The sequence below is a fragment of the Acipenser ruthenus genome, chromosome 20, assembly GCF_902713425.1.
Source record: "Acipenser ruthenus chromosome 20, fAciRut3.2 maternal haplotype, whole genome shotgun sequence".
NCBI lineage: Eukaryota > Metazoa > Chordata > Actinopteri > Acipenseriformes > Acipenseridae > Acipenser > Acipenser ruthenus.
Genome location: NC_081208.1, coordinates 15,277,256 through 15,303,866, shown reverse-complemented (window position 1 = coordinate 15,303,866; position 26,611 = coordinate 15,277,256). Strand labels below are relative to the sequence as shown.

The following is a 26,611-nucleotide window of genomic DNA, read 5'->3' as shown; positions in this document are numbered from 1 at the left end:
ATGCAGTACTTGGTAAAAAGGTATATACTTTATTAAATACACAATTAAAATATTGACAGTGCAAAATATTAAGTCCAGCCTATAATAATCTCCCAGCCCCTGGCCTAGTAGCGGTCTCACCAGGAAACAACAACAACGAACCGGGAACCCAAACCCTGAGGCTGCTTGAGTTTCAGGAGCTCATTTCCAAAGGTGTCCCAGGGGGACAGCAGCAGATACAGGGTTAAGAGGCACCAGGAGACTGGCCAGGGTCATTTGAGACAAACTCCCTTCTAAACACAGGAGAGAAACACTCTTCTGTACAGTGGCATGGAGGGGTGATTTATTTCAGATCTCATTGATGCAATGGTTTACTTTGCAGGATATCTTTTTCATATTTAAGAAGTATTTAAATGTCCTTAACACTCAAATATATACAAACATTGGGACTGATTTTAAAGCTTGGAAACTCATTCTTGATGAACTATCTGTAAATAAAGCTCTGCAAAAACACATTCACGGGGGAAAGAGAGACATTTACAAAGCAGATTTATACTCTTGAAATAGAGTGAACATTTACTAAAAACCAAGCCCATAGTCCACATGCTTGACACAATACATAAAATAGCAAAAAGGGAAGATAAAAATGTTTTGAAAACTTAAGTCCTCACGTTATCCACTGTGTTGCAGTTTCACAGACTGGCGCCCACACGCCTCCCTCTCTGCAAACAGGCTGATTTCTCAAAGCTGGGGAGTCATCAAAGTTTGTTCAATTATATTTTGCAAGGTTAGTGGTCAGCAGGTTTTCAGATTTTTTTTTTTTTAAATAAACACAGTATCACACACTTATTATTTTTTTGTGATTGTCTACAGTTGTGTAGCATTTACTGTTTTTTTTACCACACATATAAAACATGCATAAACTTTATAGATTTATACTACAATTGCAGTAAACACACATACTGTAACATTAACAACATGTAGGCAACAGCAAGCAGTGTTGAACTAGATGGGATGTCTTTTTGCAATACACAGCCCTTGTTACGAAATAGAAAGGGGGTCCTAATTCATTACATATAGCAGCAGATTTGTCTTTTTGAGATTGTGAATCTACAAATGTATCATTAAATATATGAATGATTTAATATACAGACATGAGTGCAAGGGCGAAGCCAAGACATTACTCCGGATCTAAGTGTGAGAGAATCGGCCTTCGTCCTTTCACTCAGAGCCACACTGTTCATTAAGTCAGGATGTCACTGGACACTGCTGCTGGTTTGTTTGATCAGCAATACCATTAATTACATTGTGGTTTTGAAAGTAATTATCTTTAGTTAATAATGAGGACTCATACCTTATAATGACCAGGGCTTGAAGGTTGCCAAGTCTAACTTAAACAGGACTTGGACTTGCTTTAGAAACTGTTTAATGTTAGACTAGTTTTGAAAAATCAGCCTTTTGCATTCAGTTGTGCAAGATTGTGGGGCGGCAAGGGTGCCTGTACCTTTTAATGATGTCAGAATAGGTGCTGAAGATGTAGGAGAAGGAGGAAAGCACAACAACGAAGGTGCGTCTGAATCACAACACTTTATTATGAGTCTCTATAGAAATGCATTCAATTATATAAGCAGCCACTATAACACTGAACATGGATATTACCCAGATTCTAGAGGGAGCACAGGCGACAGGCGTCTGTCCTGCAACAGTAGGTCGCTTCGGGGAAGATCAGCTGGCTCTGTGTTTTATCCTCCAAGTCTCAGTCTTGCTCGCTAACCCACCTTTTTATCTCCCTTACTTTCTCTCTTATTTGCATCCTTCTCAGGCACTATCTCACGAAAGTGATGAATTGTCTGAGAAGCAGCAGCAGCAGGTTGCGCTCCTTTCAATTATCTCTCTGGATTCACATTTCTCTAATATGAATGTAACACCCCTCAAATCATAAGGCTAGTACTACAGAAAGAGCATAGATATTGTTATAGCTGATTACACCACTGAGGGAATTGCACCCCCAGAAATAGTTTGAGATTCACCAGCCAAAAAGAGTGGTAAGAGGGCTTAGCTGTAACCCCCTGCTCGCTAATCAAGGAGGGGCGCACAACACCACCAATAAAAACGAATTTCAATTAAAACAAGGTTCTTTGATTCAGGAGAGAGGCAGTGGAAGGTAATGAGAGATGAAGAGAAACAAGGCAGGTATCACGTTCAGCAAGTTTATTACACACACAAGGATAAAATACATACGAGAGCACATTAACACAAATGGTTCTCACCAGGCTATTGCTAGATTTTGCCTTAAATCTTAAATTGCAGTCAATTTACAGTCATATCAAATCCCAAAAGCGCAGTCATAAAGCAAAAGAAACATATTATTAAATAGAAATAACATAAATATACAAACAATTTCAAACAGCAGTGAAAACTCCAAATACCTTCTGTGCAAATAAACAAATCTATAACCACTACAGACAAGCAAAATCAATACTAATTACCCACAACTACAGTATCTGCACATCCGGGGAGGATAAAAAAATAATAATAATAATTTAATACAATACAGCAAGTTATGCAACCCAGTTTCCCCTTTAAAAAAATCAGAGACAAACCCAAATATCTTAATACAAATACATACAATACAGTAAAACAATAAGCAGCAGCATACACACCAATCACAAATTACAATGCACTAAAACTGTAACAGAGGTAAACTCTCGACCCAGTACAAGCAGAGATTTTCTTTACATAGCTAAAAGCGAATAGCAAATATGAAATATAATTTACATAACGTCCAAAACGTGTCACTCGAAAAACTCACCGCACCAAACACCCTCTGAACACCTTCCAACAGGTCTCTTATTCCGGTCGGTAGTAACTGTGCTTCTCCTTAAGAACACCAAAGTGTCACGCTATTAAAACCTCTGCTCTGGTCTGGTCTGGTCCGGTCTGGTAGTTTACCTCGGGTCAAGGGGGCCCCTTTCCACTCCACTTTACAGCAATCACAGGACAAGAGCTCACATCACTCCTGTCTTGGAGGCCTTGCACTGGCTGCCTATCAGGTTTAGAATTTATTTTAAAATTTTAATGCTGGCATATGAGTCTCTTCATGGGCTAGCTCTGACTTATCTGTCAGATCTTTTATCTTTTTACCCTCCCACTCGCAACCTCCGCTCTGCTGATCTCACACTGTTGTGTATCCCTTCTGCTCGCCTGCGCCTTCTGTTGCTATGCCCCAAATCATGGGACTCTATTCCACTAGAGATCAGGGACTCGGCTTCTTTGAGTGTTTTAAAGCTAATTTAAAGACTTCCTTTTTTAGAAAGGCGTTTTTATGATTGTTATGATTGTTTTATTTCCTTGTGCTTTTTTATGTATAATCTGTTTATTTATTGCTGTACTATTAATTGTGAAGCGCTCTGAGATGATTGATTTTAAGGGCGTTATACAAAATAAAGTTTATTATTATTATTATTATTATTATTATTATTATTATTATTATTATTATTATTATTATTATTATTATTATTTAAACGCCGTGGTGAAATTAGAAAGGACAGACCACTGGAGGAGCAGGTTGTAAACCAGCCAATGACATCACTTGGCTTTGGTTCGCTATGACAACTAGGGCTGGAGACAGAAGTCATTCTTGCTGGCCAATCAATGCACTCGGGGAGGGGGAAACGCAGAACCGAAACAACCGAAAAAAAGGAAACACAAGCGTCAGCGAGTGCAATCAAATCAGATCAAACTTAAACCAATAATAAATCAAGCAGATGTTTATAGAAATAAAAATCATAAAGTCAATTCTAATTTAATACATATAAAAACACTGCGTGAAAATAAAAAAAAATAACTAAAGGATAACCAAGATGCCTATTAGATCAACATTACCTTGAATATGTTCAGGATTAACTGGACTGGGCAAGCAGTCAGTAACTCCTTTATTTTACAAGAACAGGTGCTACCTCTCTTGAAAGCGCTCAGACATTACATCCATCAAAAAGTTCAGTTCTCAGCAAGAAACAGTTCAAGTCAATTATTATTATAAGAATATTAAAATGATTAAAAGCATTAGATGTTACAGTTGTTTTGAGGGAGGGAGGGATTACAGATATCGTGGTTTTATAATCGCTGCCACTGTTTCACAAATCCTTTGATATGAACCCAGAGTACAGGAAGCATCGTACCAGCCGGGTGTGAAATTTTTATACTTAGCAAAATGAACACAGTCTTCCCCCAGTGGATCTTCTCCAGTATAATTGTCGGGTTCTACACCATCCTCCCTTTTGCCCCAGTATCTGAAATATTAAATGAACACAAAGTGTGATTAAAGCTTGCTTTAAAAATGCAATATCGTTATATCGGTTACTAATTGCATGAAAATGTAAAGTTTAAAATCCTTTTGCATGAAACACACATGAATTGGACTCCAGTTCCAGGTATCGTTTTCTTCATCACTTTTCCTAGGATTAAGTGCTTTACAAGCCCAATAAGGGACAACAAATGAGTTCAGAATGTAACCCCAGCAGTTTACACTGAACAATCCTCACGAGACAGGCACGCTTTAGGAGGACTGACCATTTCACTTTTTAAAGTTGAAGTCGCGTATGGTCTTTGCATTGCAGTTTGTGCATTAAAAGGCTGAGTGTGGCATGAGATAATGAGATGATATGAAGCACATCCTTGGGTGTAATAACCGAAGGGGGCTATTTTAATGAGCTAAACAGTGGCGGACCTAAAACATATATGGACCTCATTTCACTGTATTAATAAACAAGCCTATAAATCGCTTTGAGGGGAAAGCCCCAGCAGGATTAATACAGAGTACATCATTAAAATACTGTAAAACATGACATGTTTGTGAGCAAGACATTTTCACTACTTTAAGCCTCAGAGATAGCATACTGACTGCAATTAGTTTATTTACAGTTTATGTAAACTTTAGGCTATACTATCTGCAAGGTAGGTCATTTACTGTTTTACAGTAGACCTTCCTGAATGATTTCAGAAAGAGAATGACTCACGTTTCATTAGTATTTAGAGTTGTGTTGTCCACCCATCGCCACTGTCCTTCTATAGCCTGATCATTCAGTCCAATCCAGTATTCCTTACAGCCGGTCTGGCTCGATAAGAAATCCTAAACACAAAACACACCTTTGACTCTTCAGCAGTGTTAACCCTGTCTGTATATATTCTTCATGGAGTATTTCTAGTGATTGATGAGTACCCTGTTAGATCCTGATTCTCCTTGGATAGAGAACTGTTTGCTGTTTTTGAAATCTCTTTCCCTCTATATATACATACATACAGTAGCAACGGAATTTGTTGATCTTCCACCTATCCATATGTAGCGGGTGCTGCTGATTTTATTATATTCAGTGAACATTAGGGCTTGATTTGCTAAAATACCCTGATTTAGATGCTTAATTAGCGTAGCTGATCAACACCATCAACAGGTGCTGTTGATTGGGCGATTAAGAAATGATTAGCTTACCTTTAAAAGTGCCATAGCGTTTGTCATTTCAGAGTAGCACACACTTTCCTGTCTCTGTCTCTCTCTCTCTCTCTCTCTCTCTCTCTCTCTCTCTCTCTCTCTCTCTCTCTCTCTCTCTCTCTGTGTGTGTGTGTGTGTGTGTGTGTGTGTGTGTGTGTGTGTGTGTGTGTGTGTGTGTGTGTGTGTGTGTGTGTGTGCGCGTGCGCGTCTCTCTGTGTGTGTGTGTCTCTCTGTGTCTCTGTGTGTGTGTCTGTGTGTCTGTCTCTGTGTGTCTCTGTGTGTCTGTGTCTGTGTCTGTGTCTGTGTCTGTGTGTCTGTGTCTTTCTCTCTGTCTCTCTATCTCTCTGTCTCTGTCTCTGTGTCTGTGTCTCTCTCTGTCACCCTGTGCGATTCGTTGTTATTTTGAAATATTTTTAATCACGTCTTTAATTTTAGTTCCGGTATTTGATAAAGATGTTTGAATCCAGACTTACCTGAGGTAATGTGATTGATTGTTTAAAGGTTTGTGTAGGGTGGGTTTATGTACTGTGTAGGTTACAGCCCGCCTGAGGTATTGTGATTTTATAAGCATTTCTATTGTACAATGGTAGTAGCGTGCCTTTGGGGAGATGCTAACTTTTGTTCTTTTTTCATAGGATAAAGAACGCTCCCCACTGTTTTTCTTAGATAGTGTTAATACGGGTTATTTTTTTTAAATATAATTTTAGCAACGCTTGCAAACCAATTGATAGTTATTTGAGATAATATTGCACACAGCTGATTCACCATTTGCGTATAGCATACTTTATAGTCTGTGGATTTTTGTGGAGGCGGTGCACTTCCTGTTGCTGGGATAGCGATAGAGTCACTGCAGGGTGTTTTAGTTTTGATTTGTTTGGTGTTTGGTTGAGCACTGTGTGTGTGTTGTGTTATTCTTGATTCAGGATAGTGATAGTCACTGCAGGGTGTTTTAGTTTTGATTTGTTTGGTTGAGCACTGTGTGTGTGTTGTGTTATTCTTGATTCAGGATAGCGATAGAGTCACTGCAAGGTGTTTTATTTGTGATTTGTTTGGTATTTGGTTGAGCACTGTGTGTTATTCTTGATTTAATTTTGCACTTTTGATGATTTTGTAGTTTTCAGTTTATTTTTTGTTTTTCATTTGCGTTTGTTTCACTGATTTTGTTTTTATCTGTTGTGATTGTTCACTTGGTGGCTCTATCGCCCTCCTGTCTTTTGGTGGTGGGCTGCCTTCACCGATCTCCACAATTACATACTATCTGCTGGAACCTTTATAATTGCATATTATTTGTTTGTACTTTTATGACTAAGTATTATTGATTTGTTGATTTATTACCTATTATAACAGATTGTTCTTTTGTTTTGTTTTTTATCTGTGCTCTATGAAATTTGGGGCTTTTCCCATTTTATAATAAATCTTGATTTTAAACTGTACCGACCTCTCTTATTTGAACGGTTCTTGTGTGTGGGGATTATTCGTATTAGACTGTACTTTGGGAATCCCCCTCTCCTATATATTAAAAGGGGGTGGCGTGGTCGGGTATATCCATAAGGTGGCACTACACATATATAAATAAATACGGTAGATTAATTTCAGTAATTTGTGCTGGACCAGTTGGCAACAATCCCTGTAACACTTGTGGGACAGATTCCCTGAATATGATATCAATACATGAATGTGTATTAATGATATAACTGGACTAATTAATGAAACTGCTGTGTCTTAAGAAAAACAGCAAACTGCTGTGTCTTAAGAAAAAGAGCAAACTGCTGTGTCTTAAGAAAAGGGCCCCTTGGTTCCTGGCAGGAATACTGAACTGAAGATGACCAGGGTTAGGAGGGGGGCACCTGGACAAGGACAGTGAAGAAACCATAAAACTGCAAACACAAGCGGTTTGGTGCAAGGAAGACATAAAATATAGAAGTCAACAAGTCCCAACTGCAACAACAAGTCATTGGGCGAAAGGAAGCAGACAAAAGACAAATCTGTTATCAGACAAACCAACTGTTATTAACTGTCATTAATTTAGTAAGCACACTTTGCATGTGAAATAACCCTCGAGCGGACTGTACACCGCCAGCTCTCTGCTTTCCTGTCCAACCACTCTCTGCTTGACCCTCTCCAATCTGGCTTCCGCTCTGCCCACTCCACTGAAACCGCCCTCCTGTCTGTCACCAACTCACTTAAGTGTGCCCGAGCTGCCTCTCTCTCCTCTGTCCTAATTCTCCTCGACCTCTCTGCTGCCTTTGACACTGTTGATCACTCTATTCTACTATCATCTCTTGCTGACCTGGGGATCTCTGGCACTGCTCTGGCCTGGTTCTCCTCCTACCTCTCCAACCGCACTTACAAGGTAACCTGGCGTGGAGCAACCTCCACACCCCACCCTCTCTTAACTGGAGTCCCCCAAGGGTCAGTCTAGGGTCCTCTCCTGTTCTCTCTCTACACCCGCTCCCTGGGCCCCCTATGGTTTCTCATACCATTTCTATGCTGATGATGCTCAGATTTTCCTCTCCTTCCCCACCTCTGACTCCACCATCTCCTCCCGTATCTCTACCTGTCTGTCTGCTATTTCCTCCTGGATGCACTCGCATCACCTCAAATTCAACCTCTCTAAATCTGACCTCCTTTTCTTTCCCTCCTCCTCCCCCTCCTCTGATCTCTCTATCTCTGTTCCTCTGGAATCTACCACACTCTCACCCTCTTCCTCAGCTAAGAACCTTGGAGTCACCCTGGACCCCTGCCTCTCTTATTCCCAGCACATCTCCACTCTGGCACGCACTTGCCGATTCTTCCTGAGCAACATCCGAAGAATCCGACCCTTCCTCACCAACTATGCTACCCAGCTCCTGGTCCAGGCCCTGGTACTCTCCCGCCTAGACTACTGCAACTCCCTCCTGGCTGGCCTCCCTGCGTCCGCCACCCGTCCGCTCCAGCTCATCCAGAACTCTGCTGCCCGCCTGGTGTTCTCTCTGCCTCGCTTCGCCCACGCTACTCCACTACTCCGCTCGCTCCACTGGCTCCCGATCACCGCTCGCATCCAGTTCAAGACTCTTGTACTAGCCTACAGATGCCTTGACCAGACTGCACCCAGCTACCTCCAGACCCTCATCTCTCCCTACACCCCCACTCGACCTCTCCGCTCCGCCTGCACTAGAAGACTAGCTCTACCTCCGCTACACTCCCCTGCCTCCAGAGCCCGCTCCTTCTCCACCCTTGCTCCGCAGTGGTGGAATGACCTTCCTACAGATGTCAGGACTGCCCAGTCCCTGACCACATTCCGGCGCCTCCTTAAGACTCACCTCTTCAAAGAGCACCTGTAGAACTCCTCTGTTTGTATCCTGGGACACTATCACCCTTCATGTAAATGTGCTTTATTTTGCTCTTATCTGCCCCTATTTTACTGCATTTAATCCTGTACTTCAGAATACTGTAATCTGCCAAGTGTTTAACCTGTAGTACTTTGTACTTAATCATATCCTGATGTAACTATCACTATTTAATCATACCCTGATGTAACTATCACTATTATCTGCTGTATTATTGAAGTGTGGTTTGTCACACTTATACTTTGCTTGAACAAAAGTTATTGTATTTCTTGCTCTTATTGTATTACTTGTATTGTAACACTTGAAATGTATTTGCTTACAATTGTAAGTCGCCCTGGATAAGGGCGTCTGCTAAAAAATAAATAATAATAATAATAATAATAATAATAATAATAACTTTTAGTGAAACTTGATGAAGTAACTATAAGTAATCTACCTCATATTGTTGTATTAAGAATTTCTTTAAAAGTAAACTTGCCATATCTTTAATCTATACTCCATTATGTGTGTGTGTGTGTGGGCGTGTATGTGTGTGAGCAAGTTACTAGCTATGTCACAGCTTGCTTGGGCTGATGAGGTTGCTGCCCTGTGTGTGAGGAGATAGGCGGTGTCATATTTCAATTGCCCTGCTAGCCGCATGAATGCAGTGAAAGCTTTTGACTTGTGTTTTGTTCTTAGAGACTAAGAGATTTACAGTCTGACTTTTCTGATTTCTGTTTAATATTTGTGTACTTAACAAAATACTACTATTTATTAAACATTCCTTGTGTCTAGCGCGTGAATGTGTGTTCATAGTAAATCCTCGTTCTTTGTAACACGTCAATTAAATATTATTAATAAGAGAACTAATCAACCCAGATAAACTCTGAATTATCAATTACTGAATTGTTCCTACACACTGTGATGTCAGACTGTGCAGCTCCATTAGGATCTTTGTGAAGTTGATTGCTATTCTGTACCTGCTCTGCCTTGCTCTCTATAATCACCAGGTGCCCCCCCATTGATGTGCAGTTATCACGGCTGGAGTTCCAGTTCATATTATCAGTTGAGAAGTAGTAGCACTTTCCATTGAACTGCATCCACTTCTCTGGACACAGCTTACAGTTGTTGTCTGTAGAATGAGAAAGAACATGCATGCATTAATGTATTCATCCCTTTAGCTCTCCAGGATGTAACCTGTGAGATGCATCTTATTCTCAAGGGGGTCCCAGGGGGTAGGGGTTCAGGGGGGCTGGCAGCCTCACACATAATCCAGTTACAGCTTCATGTTACACATTGCAAATGCACTTCTAATTGCATTTTAAAAAGTGTCAAATCCTTCTTATTGCAGAATCATCATGTACAATTACAACACACATTACCAGCACAGGTTTCTAATGATCTCAAGTCTGTTTTGCTGAGCTCATTAGTTATGCTTTCTGGCAGACCTCTCCAATCACACGGTGCTCTAAATGCAAATGCTTGTTTCACACATTCCTGTGCTACACTAGAGCAGTGGCACTCAATTCTGGCTCACGAGATCCAGTCCAGTCCTGGTTTTTACTCCAAGCAGGTTCTAAAACAGTTGAATCTGCTCAGATTGAACCTGTGAAGAGGTAGTTCACTAACTGAGGACCTGCTTGGAATAAAGACCTGGACTGGAATGGATGTCGAGGGTCAGAGTTGAGTAGCACTGCACTGGAGAGAGGAAAGGTCTCAAGGGACAGTGTGTAGTTTGCATATTCTAGGTCGGGGTCGGGTCGGTGTAGTTTGTATATTCTAGTTCGGGCTCGGATCGGATCAGGTGTAATTTGTATATTCTGGTTCGGGCTCACGTCGGGTCGGGTGTAGTTTGTATATTCTAGTTCGGGCTCGGGTCGGGTCGGGTGTAGTTTGTATATTCTGCAGTTTGTAAAGACATGGAACTCCAGGTTTGTGTCTGCGGCTGGAGCAAGACGACAACGGTCAGGGGTTTGAAGATTCATCAAGGGAGAATGAAATGCTTGAGGGAGAAGGGACAAGGGCCTCGCATTGATCATTACTTCTTACGAAGTCAGTCAAGTCAGTCGAATGAAATCCAGTGACAGGATGCAAACCACAGTTCGCAGGATATCAGCACCCCTGTCATAGACGTGAGGAGGACTTGCATGGACACAGTTAGTGATGAACCTAATGATCCTTGTGAACCCGGTCAGACAAACCAGCATAAGAGAGAAAAGAACGGGCACAAGCCTGGAGTTAAATGGCCAAGAGCTTGTGAGAAAACGGCATGGGACACAGTAAACACAGATCTCTGCGTTGCATTGGAAAGATTAAGTGGAACAGTTGAAAAGAAGCTGGATAAATTTGGGGACATCATCTACGCATATGGAAGTGAGAGGTTTGGAGTTGAAAAAAGGAAGGAAAAAGTACAAACTATTCCTGGAAAGTCTAGACGGCAGCAGGAGATTGAATGCTTAGTTAGAGAAAGGAGACAGCTGAGGAAGCAATGGAGAAGAGCAGAACAAAGTCAGAAGGAGGGACTCAATCTCTAACAAAGGGTCATAAAAGATAAGCTTGCAACATTGCGCAGAGCTGAGCGCCTATGGAAACGCTCCAAAAAAGAAGGAGCGTGCGAGAACTAACTTTTATAAAGACCCATTCAAATTTGTAAAGAAGTTATTCACCAGTGAGAAGAATGGCACACTAAAAGCATCTAAGGTTGAGCTGGTGAGATATTTGGAGGAAACACATACAGATTCAAAAAGGCAGGAGCCTATGTCAATTCCATCAGACATCCCACCTATCAATCCACCAGAATACCAAATGGAGGACTGCGCACCTAAGTGGAAAGAAGTAGAGCGAGCTGTGAAAAAAGCAAGGGCTTCATCATCTCCAGGGCCTAATGGAGTTCCGTACAGAGTGTACAAGAGTGCTTCAGGAGTTCTACGAATTCTGTGGAAGTTGATGAAAGTGGCATGGGAAAAACAGGTTGTACCAAGAGCATGGCACCGAGCAGGTGGAGTCTTTATACCTAAAGAAAAAGATTCTACAAGCATCAGTCAGTTTCGTCCTATTTCCCTATTAAACGTAGAAGGCAAGATTTTCTTCAGCATTATTGCTCAGAGATTGTCAACTTACCTATTAAAGAACTGCTTCATTGACACTTCAATACAAAAAGCGGGCATTCCAGGTTTCCCAGGATGCTTAGAACACATCAATGTGATCTGGCAACAAATTCAATCAGCTAAAAAGGAGAGGAAGGAGCTCCATGTGACATTCCTGGATTTGGAAGGAGTTAAATTCTCCTCCCTGCCCAGATTGATTGCTTCAGGTGGGAGCAATCAGTCAATTAATTATTCAATTATGGACTTAGCCACCTGGCATAAAAGGAGGCCTCAGCCTCCCAGTTGGAGAGAGAGTTCTGGAAGGAGAAGAAGAGTGTTTTTGTTTGTGCTGTGTTATTGAAACCAGTCAAGGCAATGCCCAGCCTGGAAGCTTTATTTTGTAAGTTTTGTTTTGTGTTGATTGTTTTGTGTTTTTGAAACCTTTTTGTTTGGCCCTTGTGCCTATTTATTTTGTATTTTTGTTTATTAAAAAGCTTTATTTTGAACTTCAAACTGTCTCTGAGTCTCAACCTCGGTCATTCCTTGTCACAGTTGGTATAAGAAGTGGGATAACGCCACCTGGAGGCTCAGGGCAGTATTTTTTTTTGTTTTGTTTTTTGAATTTTGTGAGGTTTTTTTTTGAAAAAAAATGGGGAGGAAGAGCAGACAGCGGCAAAGGCAGGAGATGCAGCAGCCGAAGAAATGTAAGCTGCTGCAACAACAGCCACCCAAGCTGGAGGACCCAGCCAGCCTTTTTCCCTGGTGCTCATCGGTGGAGGTCCTGTCCAGATGGGCCACCAGCTGACTGGTGTGGGCGCTGTGAGGCGGATGGTCACAACTGGGCAGGATGCCCCCACAATCCGGACCAGGAGCAGCTGCAAACCCCATCCTCGGCAGCCACCCCACCACTTCCAACATCACCGCCTTCACCACCATCCCAGGAAATATGGGACTGGTTGATGCACCCTGAGGCGGACCTCTTCCACGACCTCCCCATAGTTATCAATACGCTGTGGCGTCGAGATGGGGGGAGGTGGTAAAAGTGGGAGGAACAGCATCACCCGGCGTCCTTCGCAGAGCTTGCCCTGATGGTCGTTAACTACCTGGCGGTAGATATGGGAGAGGCCCCAGTCATTCAAACAAAGAAGGTAGAGCTGTCTTCCCGAGAGCCAGAGAGGGGTGAGCTGTCGTCCCGAGAGCCAGAGAGGGGTGAGCTGTCGTACCGAGAGCCAGAAGGGGAGGAGCCACTGTCCCGAGAGCCAGAAGGGGAGGAGCCACTGTCCCGAGAGCCAGAAGGGGAGGAGCCGCCGTCCCGAGAGCCAGAAGGGGAGGAGCCGCTGTCCCGAGAGCCAGAAGGGGAGGAGCCGCCGTCCCGAGAGCCAGATGGGGAGGAGCCGCCGTCCCGAGAGCCAGAAGGGGAGGAGCCGCCGTCCCGAGAGCCAGAATGGGGGCCGCTGCCGTCGCCCAGAGAGGGGGAGCCGCTGCCGTCGCCCAGAGAGGGGAAGCCCGAACGTCCACAGCCCGAGAGGGAGGAGCCCGAACGTCCACAGCCCGAGAGGGAGGAGCCCGAACGTCCACAGCCCGAGGGGGAGGAGCCCGAGTGGGAGGAGTCGGTGCGTCCACGGCCCGAGCGGGAGGAGTCGGTGCGTCCACGGCCCGAGAAGGGGAAGCCCATAGGCCCAGGGCTGAAGGGACCCGCAGGGGAAGAATACAGGCTGTTCCCACCTCCACCGCCAGCAGAGGGGGAACAGCCGGAACTGTCTCTCCCTCCACCGCCAGCAGAGGGGGAACAGCCGGAGCTGTCTCTCCCTCCATCGCCTGGGGTTGCCTGCCTGTCCGCATCGCCTGGGGTTTTCTGCCTGTCCGCATCGCCTGGGGTTGCCCGCCTGTCCGCATCGCCTGGGGTTGCCTGCCTGTCTGCGCCGCCAGGGGGTCCAGAGGGTCCAGCGTCGCCAGAGGGGCCAGGGGGTCCCGCATCGCCAGGGGGTCCAGAGGGTCCAGCACCGCCGGAAGGACCAGAGTTGCTGTTCCCGCCTCCGTCAGCAGAGGGAGATGAGCTGTTGTTTCCGCCTCCGCCAGCAGAGGGAGATGAGCTGTTGTTTCCGCCTCCGCCAGCAGAGACAGACAAGCTGTTGTTCCCGCCTCCGCCACCAGAGGGAGACGGGCCGCCGTTCCCGCCTCCGCCACCAGAGGGAGACGGGCCGCCGTTCCCGCCTCCGCCACCAGAGGGAGATGGGCCGCCGTTCCCGCTTCCGCCAGCAGAGGGAGACGGGCCGCCATTCCCGCCTCCGCCACCAGAGGGAGATGGGCCGCCGTTCCCGCTTCCGCCAGCAGAGGGAGACGGGCCGCCATTCCCGCCTCCGCCACCAGAGGGAGATGGGCCGCCGTTCCCGCCTCCGCCACCAGAGGGAGACGGGCCGCCGTTCCCGCCTCCACCACCAGAGGGAGATGGGCTGCCGTTCCCGCTTCCGCCAGCAGAGGGAGACAGGCCGCCATTCCCGCCTCCGCCACCAGAGGGAGACGTGCCGCCGTTCCCGCCTCCGCCACCAGAGGGAGACGGGCCGCCGTTCCTGCCTCCGCCACTAGAGGTGCCACCATCGCTGCACCTGCTGGAGGGTCCAGGTTCCCTACCAGCATTCATGTACTTTGAAGGTCCGGGGCCCCCGCTATTGAAGGAAGCTTGGGGGATCTGGCATCAACCCCGCCCACCACCGCCCGCTGAAATAGCCCACCCAAGGGACATAAGGGGACTCTTGGGGGGAGGTCTTGGGTTCAAAGGGGGGGGGGGGGAGTTTGGCTGATTGCGGCCTCCGTACTTTGTACGTGGAGGGAGGTGTGTGGCAGAGCAGGGTTTTTGAAACCTTTTTGTTTGGCCCTTGTGCCTATTTATTTTGTATTTTTGTTTATTAAAAAGCTTTATTTTGAACTTCAAACTGTCTCTGAGTCTCAACCTCGGTCATTCCTTGTCACACACCAATTCGAGCATACCTGGATGACATGAGAACCATGACTACAACAGTAGCCTGCACTAATCGGTTATTGGGCAAATTAACCAATAACATTGAATGGGCACGAATGCAATTCAAGCCCTCTAAATCAAGGAGCATCTCTATAATTAAAGGCAAAGTAGTCGATAAAACATTCTTCATTATGGTGAGGCAATACCAACAGTGTCTGAGAAGCCAGTGAAGAGTCTTGGGAGATGGTACGACGGGGATCTAAAGGACACAGTTCGTGTGGGAGAAGTTAGACAACAAGCAGTGGAAGGGTTGAAAAGCATAGACAGCTGCGCTCTACCAGGCAAACTAAAACACTGGTGCTTTCAGTTTGGTCTACTGCCGAGGTTGCTGTGGCCACTGACTGTGTACGAGGTTTCTTTGACAACAGTAGAGAAGCTGGAAGCTTTAATCAGTTCATACATCAGGAAATGGTTGGGAATACTGCAGCTACCAGTCTACGCTCTAACCGAGGAGTTTAAGTGCGCCAAGGTCAGACTGGAAATGACATTAGTAGAATCACGTGACAAATGCATAAGGGAGGCAGCACCTGTGTTGAAAACTGGAAGAAAGTGGGTGGCAAAGAAAGCTGTGGAAGATGCAAAGGCTGCCCTTCGAATTGGTGATATCATGGGGCAAGTTTAGCATGGAAGAGGGGGTCTTGGTCTCAGTTCAGCTCCTCCTACATGGCACAAGGCAGCCCCAGCTCAAAGGAGGAAGCTGGTAGTCAACGAGGTGCAAAAGCAGGAGGAGAGGATGAGGTGTATAAAGGCCATTTCCCAGGCCAAGCAGGGAGAATGTATGAGATGGGAGAGTGTGGAACAACGCAAGATTGGCTGGCAAGACCTATGGTCAATGGAACAGAGCAGGATCAGTTTCCTCATCAGGTCAACATATGATGTTCTCCCATCACCACAGAACCTAAACCTCTGGGTAGGAGAGGATCCCTCATGTCCTTTGTGTTCATCACCTGCAACATTAAGGCACATTTTGACAGGATGTAAGGTGGCTCTTAGCCAAGGATGGTTTACTTGGCACCATGACCAGGTGCTGCGATGTTTGGCCTTAGTATTGGAAGACAAGCATAACATGACCAATAAGTTGCCACCTGTTCCATCAAAAAATTACACACAAAAGACAACATTCCTCCGCCCAGGAGTGCAACCACCAAGAATGGTGTTAAAACCAATCCTCGCCCAGGACAACTGGAAGCTGCTAGAGACTGCTAAATGCTGGCAGATGTTGGTAAACGGCTTATTTTTCCATCCGAGATTGCCACCACTAACCTTCGACCAGATATTGTCTTGTGGTCTGGATCAGCATGCCTTGTTCACCTGGTAGAGTTAACAGTGCCATGGGAGGATGTTGTAGATGAGGTGTATGAGAGGAAGAAACTGAGGTATGCTCAACTAGCCACTGAAGTGGAACAGCAAGGATGGAGAGTCAGGGTTTACCCAGTTGAGGTGGGTTGTCGAGGATTTGTGGCACACTCTACAACCCGGTTTCTCAGAGACGTCGGATTCAGTGGCCAAGAGTTGCGTCGCACAGTGAAGAACTTATCTGAAGCAGCAGAGAGGAGCAGCAACTGGCTGTGGTTGAGACGGAAAGAATCTGGCTGGGGATCTCAAGCACAATAGAAAGAAAGAAACGCTGATGTACAGGTAAGTAAGCTGGGCTGAGTTGAGTGGGGGACGGAGGGGGGTGATGCTGGGACGCCAGAATCACCGTCGAGCCCTCTTGAGGTGTCGTGGGCTGGTCGACGAAACACTGAGGATGGAAGGTGCCCACTTGAAGACCCCAGAGATGTACCCTACTTAGCTCAATCCAGACGGTTGTCATGCTGATGCGCTGGGGAGGCCGCACTGTGGTTGATCCCCGGAGCCAGCATCACAGCCGTTGTGTATGTTGATGCGCCAGGGAGGCAAAATAAGCTGATCCCTGGAGCCAGCATTACACTTCAGCCATTAACACCAGACAGAAGGATATCTACATCATCATATGGAAGGAAACGTAAATGGATGGAGACACATATAGATCACATTAGTTTACTGTAAAGCTACGTCTTAGTTGGTGCTTATCTTGGCGAGAGCCGAGTTCAAATCAGCATGAAGTTTTAACATCTACTCTCGTGTAATGGAAATCTGGCGGGTTGGGTGTAGTTTGTATATTCTAGTTCGGGTTCAGGTCGGGTGTAGTTTGTATATTCTAGTTCGGGCTCGGGTCGGGTTGGGTGTAGTTTGTATATTCTAGTTCGGGCTCGGGTCGGGCCAGTTGTAGTTTGTATATTCTAGTTCAGGCTCGGGTCGGATCAGGTGTAGTTTGTATATTCTAGTTCGGGCTCGGGTCGGGTCAGGTGTAGTTTGTATATTCTAGATCGGGCTCAGGTCGGGTCAGGTGTTGTTTGTATATTCTAGTTCGGGCTCGGGTCATGTGTAGTTTGTATATTCTAGTTCGGGCTCGGATCGGGTTTTAAATTTAGGCCCAAGCAGACCTCTAATTGCACTGTAATTGCAGGTTTAGCCACTAGGTGGAGGGGCACTCTGTAGGCAGACATGCTGATCTCCTGCAGTAGTGGATTATGAATGATCTCTTCAAGCTCCATTACAGCTCACTACACAAAACAGCATAGCCATTTATACTGTTTTTTCTCAATTTCTGTTTAGTTGATAGACACAGGAAACACCAGGGTCAGGGTACGCCAGTTTCAAAATTGTTAAATAAGGCACAGTCCTACCCCAAAGTACTGTACACAGACAGGTACTAGAGATTAGAATGTGCTATGTTAGTTAGGTTTCATTGTATAATAATTGTGAAATACAGCAGCACTGGACTTAATCAATATATTACATTTTCTTACCTCTTAGTAGCTTTATTAACATTATTTCCCCACCCCCCTCTTTTCTAATGTTAAATCAGGTAATGCAATTATTTCAAATGCAACACTACAGATAAACTGCTGCTTCCTGCACTGTAGAGGGAAGCAGAGCTACAGCTAGAGGGAGGTGTTGCTGCAGAGAGAAGCAGAGCTACAGCTAGAGGGAGGTGTTGCTGCAGAGGGAAGCAGAGCTACAACTAGAGGGAGGTGTTGCTGCAGAGAGAAGCAGAGCTACAGCTAGAGGGAGGTGTTGCTGCAGAGGGAAGCAGAGCTACAGCTAGAGGGAGGTGTTGCTGCAGAGGGAAGCAGAGCTACAGCTAGAGGGAGGTGTTGCTGCAGAGGGAAGCAGAGCCACAGCTAGAGGGAGGTGTTGCTGCAGAGGGAAGCAGAGCCACAGCTAGAGGGAGGTGTTGCTGCAGAGGGAAGCAGAGCTACAGCTAGAGGGAGGTGTTGCTGCAGAGAGAAGCAGAGCTACAGCTAGAGGGAGGTGTTGCTGCAGAGGAAAGCAGAGCTACAGCTAGAGGGAGGTGTTGCTGCAGAGAGAAGCAGAGCTACAGCTAGAGGGAGGTGTTGCTGCAGAGGGAAGCAGAGCTACAGCTAGAGGGAGGTGTTGCTGCAGAGGGAAGCAGAGCTACAGCTAGAGGGAGGTGTTGCTGCAGAGGGAAGCAGAGCTACAGCTAGAGGGAGGTGTTGCTGCAGAGAGAAGCAGAGCTACAGCTAGAGGGAGGTGTTGCTGCAGAGAGAAGCAGAGCTACAGCTAGAGGGAGGTGTTGCTGCAGAGGGAAGCAGAGCTACAGCTAGAGGGAGGTGTTGCTGCAGAGGGAAGCAGAGCTACAGCTAGAGGGAGGTGTTGCTGCAGAGGGAAGCAGAGCTACAGCTAGAGGGAGGTGTTGCTGCAGAGGGAAGCAGAGCTACAGCTAGAGGGAGGTGTTGCTGCAGAGAGAAGCAGAGCTACAGCTAGAGGGAGGTGTTGCTGCAGAGGGAAGCAGAGCTACAGCTAGAGGGAGGTGTTGCTGCAGAGGGAAGCAGAGCTACAGCTAGAGGGAGGTGTTGCTGCAGAGGGAAGCAGAGCTACAGCTAGAGGGAGGTGTTGCTGTAGAGGGAAGCAGAGCTACAGCTAGAGGGAGGTGTTGCTGTAGAGGGAAGCAGAGCTACAGCTAGAGGGAGGTGACTGTGATTGTTTAACACAATTAAACCAATAGTTGGAATATACTGTTTAAAACACTAGATACTGAAACTAAAAGGAAATCTAGTCATACTATATATTAAAGTTAACAAAAGTAAAATTGTGGTCACATTTGGGTTTTTGATCACAGCTCTAGAGAAATGCAAAAATCTAATGGGACATACAGACTGATAGACTCCATATATCCCATATTATGAATCCCTCAATCGCTGAAGAAAGTCTTAACCAAGTTTCAATACAAATGTAAAAAAACATAAAAATAACTCACCATTCAAAGGGAGAGGACAATATTTATCCAAGATTGAGGATTTCAGGGACAGCTTCTCGTTCTCTTGTTTGCATTTAGATAGTGATGTATTGAGTCTGCTGCAGTTGCTCTGCAGTTCTGAATGGGTTTCATTGAGTCTGCTGTATTGACTGGTCAAGATGTAGTGCTTCGACTCCAATTGACCATAAAATAAAGAAACATTCCTCAGTTGGACGATATATTTTTCTTGGTCTTCTTTAGGAGATTTTAAATCTGAAATAAAAAATTGCAAAAATGTTTTTACATGGCAATCGATTTCTCAAGCAGGGAGTTCAAATCTGATTAGATATAAACAGCATAAAAGTGTGCTGCTAAACTGAAGGACCTTGTCCTTCTCTCCTTCAATATGTGTTCTTCATTGTATTTCAGATCCAATGGTGCAATAGATAGAACATTGTTTTTCAGGCAGGTGATGTGAGAATCCATTGTCAGGTGCCGAGTCAAATGACCCAGCTTTGAACTTGACCTTTGAACTGCGGTACAAGTACTAGGCTGTATAAACTGGAAAACTAACTGTATTATAAATCATTATCTGGACACAATAGATTATCAATGAAGTAGATACGTTATCTATGTAAACGAGAAGTACCAAACAAACCTGTCTGAGAAGCGGTAATGCTGCTGTCATGTAAATCAATAACTGTGCTCAAATTCTCACTTCCTCTTTGATAACTCTGCTGCACTGAATATAATGAATTGATATTTAAAAAGTAATAATACGTTGTTTCCATGTTCATGCATACTTTGCTTTTTTAGATATAAGATGTAGCGTGTGTTTAGGTGGGGCTATGTATTTTGCTTTTTACAGTAGAATCGCCGTTTTAAATGTGCTGACGTCATAGATTTCTACAAAGCTGCTCCTTCTCTGGTCCAGCCTTGCAATCTGCTTCCGTGTTGTGTGCCTGTGCTTTATTAACCTGCGTACCTGTTGCCTCGGCAACCGCTAATACTACTCTGCTATTGGCTCAACTGCAGGAAGCCTACTGAAGCTCGGCCTATCAACTTTGACCCGATGCATTTAAAACTGGAGAAAGTAAAGAGGGGCTAGGGGCTAGGGGCTAGGGGCTAGGGGCTAGGGGCTAGGGGCTAGGGGCTAGGGGCTAGGGGCTAGGGGCTAGGGGCTAGGGGCTAGGGGCTAGGGGCTAGGGGCTAGGGGCTAGGGGCTAGGGGCTAGGGGCTAGGGGCTAGGGGCTAGGGGCTAGGGGCTAGGGGCTAGGGGCTTTCACAATCCCTTTCTGGTTCGTGCTGAAACAATGCTACTCTAACTAAGCCGGCATCCAGCGGAGTATCGCCTTGTGAGCCGCAGCACCGCACCCCAGTGCTGTTTGGTTACCGATACCGGTAGCCCTGTCTTGCGAAACGAGTATTACTGTCAGTTTGTTTGTTTTTTATAGTACTGCTCGCTCTGCGGAGCGCTTACTAGCTGCTGCAGGGTTGCACTGAATTGTACTGTATGCTTTGGTTTTAAATGGTTTTAGTCTGTACAGTAGACAGTCTATAAAACACCACCCCTTGTATACTATGTGCGACTGCCCTTTGTATTTTAAACTGTGATATACCAGACGCTGTGTATTTATTGTGGGTATTGTTAAACAGACTTTATAACAGATATTAAACTCTTAAATACGTTTTCTAGATAAATGTTATTTCTAAACTACTGGGTTTGCTTAATATATATTTTAGAATCAACGTTATTACATATAACACTGATCTATACTCTAAACTAGCTACCTGTAAAGGATTGAGGAGAAACGAGCGTGTTAGATTGCACGTTTGGAGTTTGATTTGTATTTTACTTTTGATTTGAGTATTCCAATAGAGATTCGTGTGCAGGTTGTTATTTTGATTTGACCCTGTGTTGGATTGTTATGTTTGATTTCATTTTGATTTGTGTACCATAGTTGCATTGAGTTTCATATTTATTATGCGTGTTTGTGTGGTTTTATTTCTATTTAGTTGCACTTAGAAATTTCTCCACTCCTGTATAACTTTTGATGTTTAGTTGAATGACTGCTAATACAATATTGATACCCAGATTAACTTTATACTGAATATTTGTAAATCCAATAAGAACTCTTTAACTGGCTAACCCGTTACTCAAGTTCCAAAAATAACTTTTGGGTACTTCTATACAGACAAACCTGCTCATACTACCACCTTTATTTAGCGACCACCTGCTCTAAGTGACCACTTTAAACTCCTCCCAGTGATATCTGTTCTTTTATTTAACTGTATTACGCGACCACAATTCTCTTACCCAGCAACTGACTCAAACCTGTATTAAGCACCCTTACACAGGGCTAGTGTTTAAGAAAATGATGGTTTTAAATGGTACATCCTAAATTCGAAGGAATACGGTAGCCATTTTAGGGTCTTTTATCCGTAATCAGTAAAACAGCGCTCTCTTGTAAAGGAAGAGAGAACGTGGAGAAACGAAAGGTCCTCGCTAGATGACAGAATTAAAGTTATTAACCTCTCAAAACCCCAGCCCCTCACAGACAATTTCCTCCTGGGAGGCTGTGCCCTTAAATAAATCACAATATCTTCCAAAGTATAGACAGCACAGGCATGGTTCAGGGCTTGAATTCAAGGTAACCCCTTGGGCATCAAGACTAAAACCTCAGGTGTGATAAAAGTCTTACTCAGTACCACACTGGAAGGAGATATCCAGAAAAAATACATAAAAAAACAACAAACGCTTTTCATTTTTTTATGTTCTATAGTCATTTTTTCAACTTGTAGCATATGAAAAGAGCCAGATTTTTTTTCCAGTGCTTCACCAACATGTCTAATATACTGGGTAAAAATTTGGAACTGTTTGAACAAAGGGATCAAATTCTACAGGAGTTTTTACAAAGCTAAGCCCAAGGGTCCCCAAACCTCTCCAAAAATAAACATTGTGTAAATCTTTATGTCAATTGATATACTAAGTTCTAAAAGGGATGTTATCTTCTGGCACCTCACAGGCTAGCCATTGCCACAAGCATTTGCCTTTGAAAGGTTTTTCTTTTTTTTTTCTTTTTTTTTTTTTTTCCCTTCTCTCATTCAAGAGGTGGGCGTGTTTGTTTGCACATCAATTACTCTGTGATGTATTGGGTTACAAACACAGTAAAGGCATGAATGGAACGCTTGTGACCTCCCCTACAACGTGATCAGGGAGATTTCATCGTCATGAAGGTTGTAAGACCACAGCAGCAAAACGCAAGCTAGTCGATTGCTTTTGTTTTGAATGCATGGGGGTACTAGACACATTGTGAATGGGATATCTCAGCGGTGAAATGACGGATTCGAAAAATTCCTTCGCTGTTTGACGGTAGGAAAACAACGATTTTGATATCGAGTCAGCTTTTTTCTCTTTTGCTTTTGTAATAATATTAAAAATGAGTTATGAAATATAATATTTACGTGCAGTTCCGTGTTCCGCCGGCGGGACAAGAGGGGCGTAAAAGGTACTTGTAAAGACAGTAAGTGCCAGAAAAACTGCTGACAAATTCAGGGTTTTATTTTTGTTCACGTGACCGTGTTTTGAGCCGATTCAATATGTTAATTAAACGGTTAATTACTAAACAAAGTCGCTTCTTTTTACCTCGACGTCCTGATTGACTTGCTGATTCTGTTTCAATCATGATATTCGAACACAAGAGCAAGCAATGACATTAATCACTTCCAGATGCTACTGTAACTTGCATTTCGTTCTCGCAGTTGCCTGGGAACTAGGTAGCTTCCAATGTGTCCGTTTTGTGTTGTGTTGTTCTTTCCCGCTAATTTAACAGAATGTTCTCATAATTAGGATGTAGCGGCTTAAGACTTAAAGGCAACCCGTTAAAAGGAAAATAAACACAGAAAAATTCAAGCCATACTTATAAGAGTATGAAAACAATGTGCGCGGTAATCGAAAACGATTATTATTAGTTTATTTAGCAGACGCCTTTATCCAAGGTGACTTACAGACAGAGTGTGTTAACTATCCATCAGCTGCAGTCACTTACAATTACGTCTCACCGGAAAGACGGATCACAAGGAGGTTAAGTGATTTGCTCAGGGTCACACAATGAGGCAGTGGCTGAGGTGAGATTTGAACTGGGGACCTCTTGGTTACAAGCCCTTTTCTTTAACCACTGGACCACACAGCCTCAACGATCTTATGCTTATGCTGGCGTTGGTTTGAGGACGCAATGAATCAACACCTGCCTGAAAGGCAGACATTGAAATTTGCAAAGGATTTAAAATATTTTGTGTGACCTCAGACAGGCAATCATTCATTACTTTCACAAAATAATCTGTTTTGTAAATGCATGTTCTAAATGAATGTTATTAAATGACTGTCACAAAGACGGCCGGAGTGGGTGGTGTCAGACCAGAACCAGGAATTAACACACAGAGACTTGGAGTTTTGGTTAAGCTGAGCGCGTGATCGCGCTCAGCATTTAATAATTAACAGAACAGAACAGAAAATAAAAGGTTTGAACACAAAAACACGGGACACGGCACTATACGCCAAAATAAAGAGACAAACAAAACAGACTATACAGTGAACAGACAAACGGACAAACACGGTGAGTGAAAACACCAATTACTTTACTTTCCTTTCCTTTCTTTTCTCCTCTCTCTCCCGTTCTCCACTCACCGAACACCAACCCCCAGTGAGTGAAAACATGCAGCTTTTATGCAGTTGTACCAAGACTCGATTGCTAGTCAATCATTCAATTGGAATCTCGGTACAACTGCACGTGAATTAATTAAAGTGCAATTCCCCGTGCTCACATATTATTACTTTTTACTTGCACGTGATGTGATGTGCCATCCCCGTGCCTAAATACAAATACACAATTTACACACACGTGAAACACAGACCCGCTTTTATCCCGTGTACCAATGCTTATACACCAACATTTACACACAACACGTAACATATAACATACACAGGGGGGCACTTTGCCACAATGACATACCTCATTTTGTTCATATTACATCTTCTGACTTTTACAGTGTATGTAAGACACACATAAATACAGGAAAGCATGCCAGAGACAAATAGAAAATAAGTTATGGGCCCTCTTTTAAGAGACCAACTGTGTTAAGAGATCACTATTAGACTGTCCCTTGAGTGGTCTCTAAATACAGGTTTGACTATAATATATATATATATATATATAATGTAGCATGCACAGAATTAAAAATGCTGCTTTTTTTTTTTTTATCAGTTCTTATTAGGATGGTACTGCACGTTAGTTTATATATCATAACCCTGGTTCCCTGAAATAGAAATGTTATCCATTACCGATTGGGATATACCTCTGTGTAGCCTGATTATCATGAGCAGGTGGTGAGGCAATTACACAGTACCACTGCAATGTGGTGAGGCAATTACACAGTACCACTGCAATGTGGTGAGGCAATTACACAGTACCACTGCAATGTGAAGAGGCAATTACACAGTACCACTGCAATGTGAAGAGGCAATTACACAGTACCACTGCAATGTGAAGAGGCAATTACACAGTACCACTCCAATGTGATGAGGCAATTACACAGTACCACTGCAATGTGATGAGGCAATTACACAGTACCACTGCAGTGTGAAGAGGCAATTACACAGTACCACTGCAATGTGGTGAGGCAATTACACAGTACCACTGCAATGTGGTGAGGCAATTACACAGTACTACTGCAGTGTGAAGAGGCAATTACACAGTACCACTGCAATGTGAAGAGGCAATTACACAGTACCACTGCAATGTGAAGAGGCAATTACACAGTACCACTGCAATGTGAAGAGGCAATTACACAGTACCACTCCCATGTGATGAGGTAATTAAAAGGGCAAAATATTACAACAGCACTCACATCCAAACCCGGGTTCAACACAGACAACACAGCAGTGTTTGAATACTCACGGTAGACAGCGAGGGAGATGATGGCAGCCAGTAAGAGACAGCACAGGATGAGGAGAACCAGTGCAGGCTGTCTGTATGAAGAGGCTTTGCCAGCAGCACTCACAGGCAGGGTGGGGTCTGAGGAGAGAGAACACAGCTCAGGATACACACACTCAATCAACAGGTAGAGGAAGAATTTCCACGTGTTCTAATTTTGGTGTTTTACTGCCCCTCGTGTGGTTGTGATTTTTGCAATGATTCAGAGTGGTTCTTGCTTGCTGTTCAGTACTTTGTGGTGTGTCGGGTCAGGCACATGTGAAGCAATATGTATTTCTTTAGCTTCTATTACTTGAAAAAAAAACCTTTCAGTGAATGGCTAAACTTTTAGCAATAGTAAAGTGAAGTGGGACACGTTTAAATGTGACCCCTGGTACTTACCCCCTTGTTGTGCACCTGCTCTCTTGCCCTGGGGTTGGTTTACTGTGGAGTAGACATCCTCCGAGGGTTTCTGCAGCCCAGTGTAAATGCTGTCCATCTCCATTACTAGTGCTGTAGAGAAGTGAGCTAGAGAGGAAGTTCTGACTGTTATAGTAACAGTACAGACTCTGCAGGGCTGGGCAGGGGTTAGAGGAACTGGGGTTTCACAGTCTGTGTGATGCAGTGTTACTGCTGCCCATCTGTGACTGGGTACTCCCCGCCCCTGTGCTTATTTCATGTTTTGTGTTGGTTTGTATTTGTTGTATTATTATTATTTAAATGTACTGTTTTGTATGTAAAAAACATGTTTTTTATTGTTAATTGTTTTGCAGCATGGATGGGGTTAAACATCCCCATTCATGCTAAACTCATGCAGAATGTGACTCTCCAGATTGATTAATTATTACTAATTTGGAGATGGTCACATGTATACAAACCCGCAGCTTTGGCTGAACATGGTTGGTGTGTTCAGGGAGAAAAAGAGAAACTGAAACGAAAATAACAATTGCTACTCGTGCTGGTGTCAAGCTTATTTTATTTAGGGTTTGGTCAGTGTTTGTTTAGTGTGTGTTTGTTTTGGCCGCCATGCCTATTTGTTTCTGTGGAGTGTTTTGTTCAACCTTTTTATTTATTAAACACACGCAAGCCGTGCAGTCATACCCTGCAGTACTGTCTGTGTGTGCAGCTTCTTCCAGGTCTGACGTCACCACCAGCCAGCCTGTTCACACCATCTCTGTAGCTATTGTGCTGTATGAGGAGTGAGCTACAGAGGACTCAGATAGGGGTTTAAAAGGTATTGCAAGTGGAATCTCTCTGCCATTCACTTTCAATAGGGGATCCAAATCCTCTTATCCTGCGATTCTAACAGGACACAGCACAGTTTGGATAAACAAACATCACAAGGTGTCCCATTGATATAACATTGTGGTCTTGCTGCTTGTACAGTGCTTGAACCCGGTATAATTGAGAAACAACCCACACACTCACACATTGAGGAAGGACTGCAATAAAACAAGCAGGAGTCCTTTAAAGA

General features: G+C 44.2%; 1 protein-coding gene across 2 annotated transcripts; it reads right to left on the bottom strand.

Moving 5' to 3' along the window:
• Positions 1-2,175: 2,175 nt before the first annotated feature.
• Positions 2,176-25,654, bottom strand: LOC117969606 (C-type lectin domain family 4 member E-like). 2 transcript variants are annotated; one of them, XM_058993554.1, is made up of 6 exons: positions 25,540-25,654; positions 25,123-25,239; positions 19,187-19,438; positions 9,756-9,907; positions 4,998-5,110; positions 2,176-4,271 (listed from the first exon to the last, which is right to left on the bottom strand). In XM_058993554.1, exons 1-6 carry the CDS (start codon positions 25,640-25,642, stop codon positions 4,079-4,081), a joined length of 930 nt encoding a protein of 309 aa, XP_058849537.1. In that variant the 5' UTR covers positions 25,643-25,654; the 3' UTR covers positions 2,176-4,078. The 2 variants fall into 2 exon arrangements, with proteins under 2 accessions (XP_058849537.1, XP_058849538.1); XM_058993555.1 differs by lacking the exons at positions 25,123-25,239; positions 25,540-25,654 and adding an exon at positions 19,824-20,104.
• Positions 25,655-26,611: the final 957 nt, after the last annotated feature.

Bases quoted from the DNA above. Each gene is read 5' to 3' on its own strand.
- LOC117969606 (XM_058993554.1), bottom strand. From the start codon at position 25,642: ATGGAGATGGACAGCATTTACACTGGGCTGCAGAAACCCTCGGAGGAT. The intron at 9,908-19,186 runs GTGAGTTATTTT...CTCATTCTACAG, and splicing joins TTGTCCTCTCCCTTTGAATG to ACAACAACTGTAAGCTGTGT. The intron at 4,272-4,997 runs GTGAGTCATTCT...TTAATATTTCAG, and splicing joins ACTCTAAATACTAATGAAAC to ATACTGGGGCAAAAGGGAGG.